At 37.5% G+C, this 1,236-nt stretch overlaps 1 protein-coding gene across 1 annotated transcript in view; it reads right to left on the bottom strand.

Annotated features, from left to right (window-relative positions):
* Positions 1-265: 265 nt before the first annotated feature.
* LOC104167313 (LIM/homeobox protein Lhx2) overlaps positions 266-1,236 on the bottom strand; it is an 8,468-nt gene continuing 7,497 nt past the window's right edge. Inside the window, exon 2 of the mRNA XM_009707539.1 lies at positions 266-1,059. Coding sequence (XP_009705841.1) covers positions 772-1,059 — 288 coding nt within the window. The 3' untranslated portion in view covers positions 266-771. The remainder of the gene's footprint in view (positions 1,060-1,236) is intronic.

The following is a 1,236-nucleotide window of genomic DNA, read 5'->3' as shown; positions in this document are numbered from 1 at the left end:
TTGAATTTTAACATTATCTGATAACTTCTACCTGCAACTAACAGTTATTTATTTCTCTACAGTGAGGATACCTAAACTGTTGTACAAGCTGGATTTCTCACCCATATATACTTCAGGAACAGGAGGAATGTATACATCATATTTAGAGTTTATCCTAGGCAGATACTGTGTTTGAAGTGCAGTTTTCTAATCCTTTTAAATACAATCAGCCTATCTTGATTGTGACACTAATGTTAAATGTAACTGCAGCCATTACCAAGTAGTTTCCATAAGTGGTTTTATTACTGGTTAGATTTTACAAATTCTGGTATTCGAACAGACTTCGACCTTTAAAATTCTAAAACAACAAAGCAACCAATGAAAGGCTTAGGACTATTCAAAGTAACAAACTCTTAACATTTTTGCCCTGGTCATAAATATACAGAGAGAGAAAGAGAGAAGTGGACATGGAATCCAAAGAATGTAGATAAAACAGTATATAAGGCACATGGCAGTCTTTGAAAATACAGAAGCTTTAGCCAACTTAAATTAATTGCTGTTTCCCTTGCTCAGTCCACAAAACTGTACAGTTACACAAATGTTGTGTTGCAATAGATCTTCCAAGTTATTCTTCAGTCCATACTCCGTAATACCAGAACACTACATTTCCTTCTGTTTTTTAGGAGAGATCCTAATCGTGGTTAGTCAGTTGCTCAAAGCCTCTATTAAAATACACTTGGAATTTCAGCTAAGAATAATTTCTTTTTTAAAGAAATTATTAAGAAAGAGTCATCAGAAAAGATTTGTAAGCGTTGTCTGTGAAGGACTTCGAGATTCATGAACCTCAAGACTTCCGGGCACTGATGTCAAGACAGATGTCACAGTAGGCATAGTAGGATTAGTCAAGTCCGTTAAAGTAGTGGGAGTGCTGGATGGACTCATGGAGGCATTGGATATTTCTGAGGCAGGACCTGATGGGGTCCCTGCTTGGAGTGTTGAGTCTGAAGTCTTATCCACCCCCGTGTTTTCTTGACGTAAGAGGTTCCGTCTGAATTTGGCTCGAGCATTTTGAAACCAAACCTGAAATAGTTTAATATAACAGGGTAGCATTTAAAGAGCTGCAGTGTTTAACAAAGCAAAAGCATACTCACAAATTCACCAACGCTTGAATTAGGGAAGATGTTTTTACTGGTAACGTGTTAGAAAAGTAGCCCCAGTCATGAGAAGTGTCCTCTGGATGCCTGTAAAGCATTCCTC

Source organism: Cariama cristata, unplaced genomic scaffold, assembly GCF_000690535.1.
Source record: "Cariama cristata isolate BGI_N322 unplaced genomic scaffold, ASM69053v1 scaffold16719, whole genome shotgun sequence".
In the NCBI taxonomy this organism is placed as follows: domain Eukaryota; kingdom Metazoa; phylum Chordata; class Aves; order Cariamiformes; family Cariamidae; genus Cariama; species Cariama cristata.
Note: the sequence above shows the minus strand (reverse complement) of the source record. Positions and strands in the feature narration are given on the sequence as shown.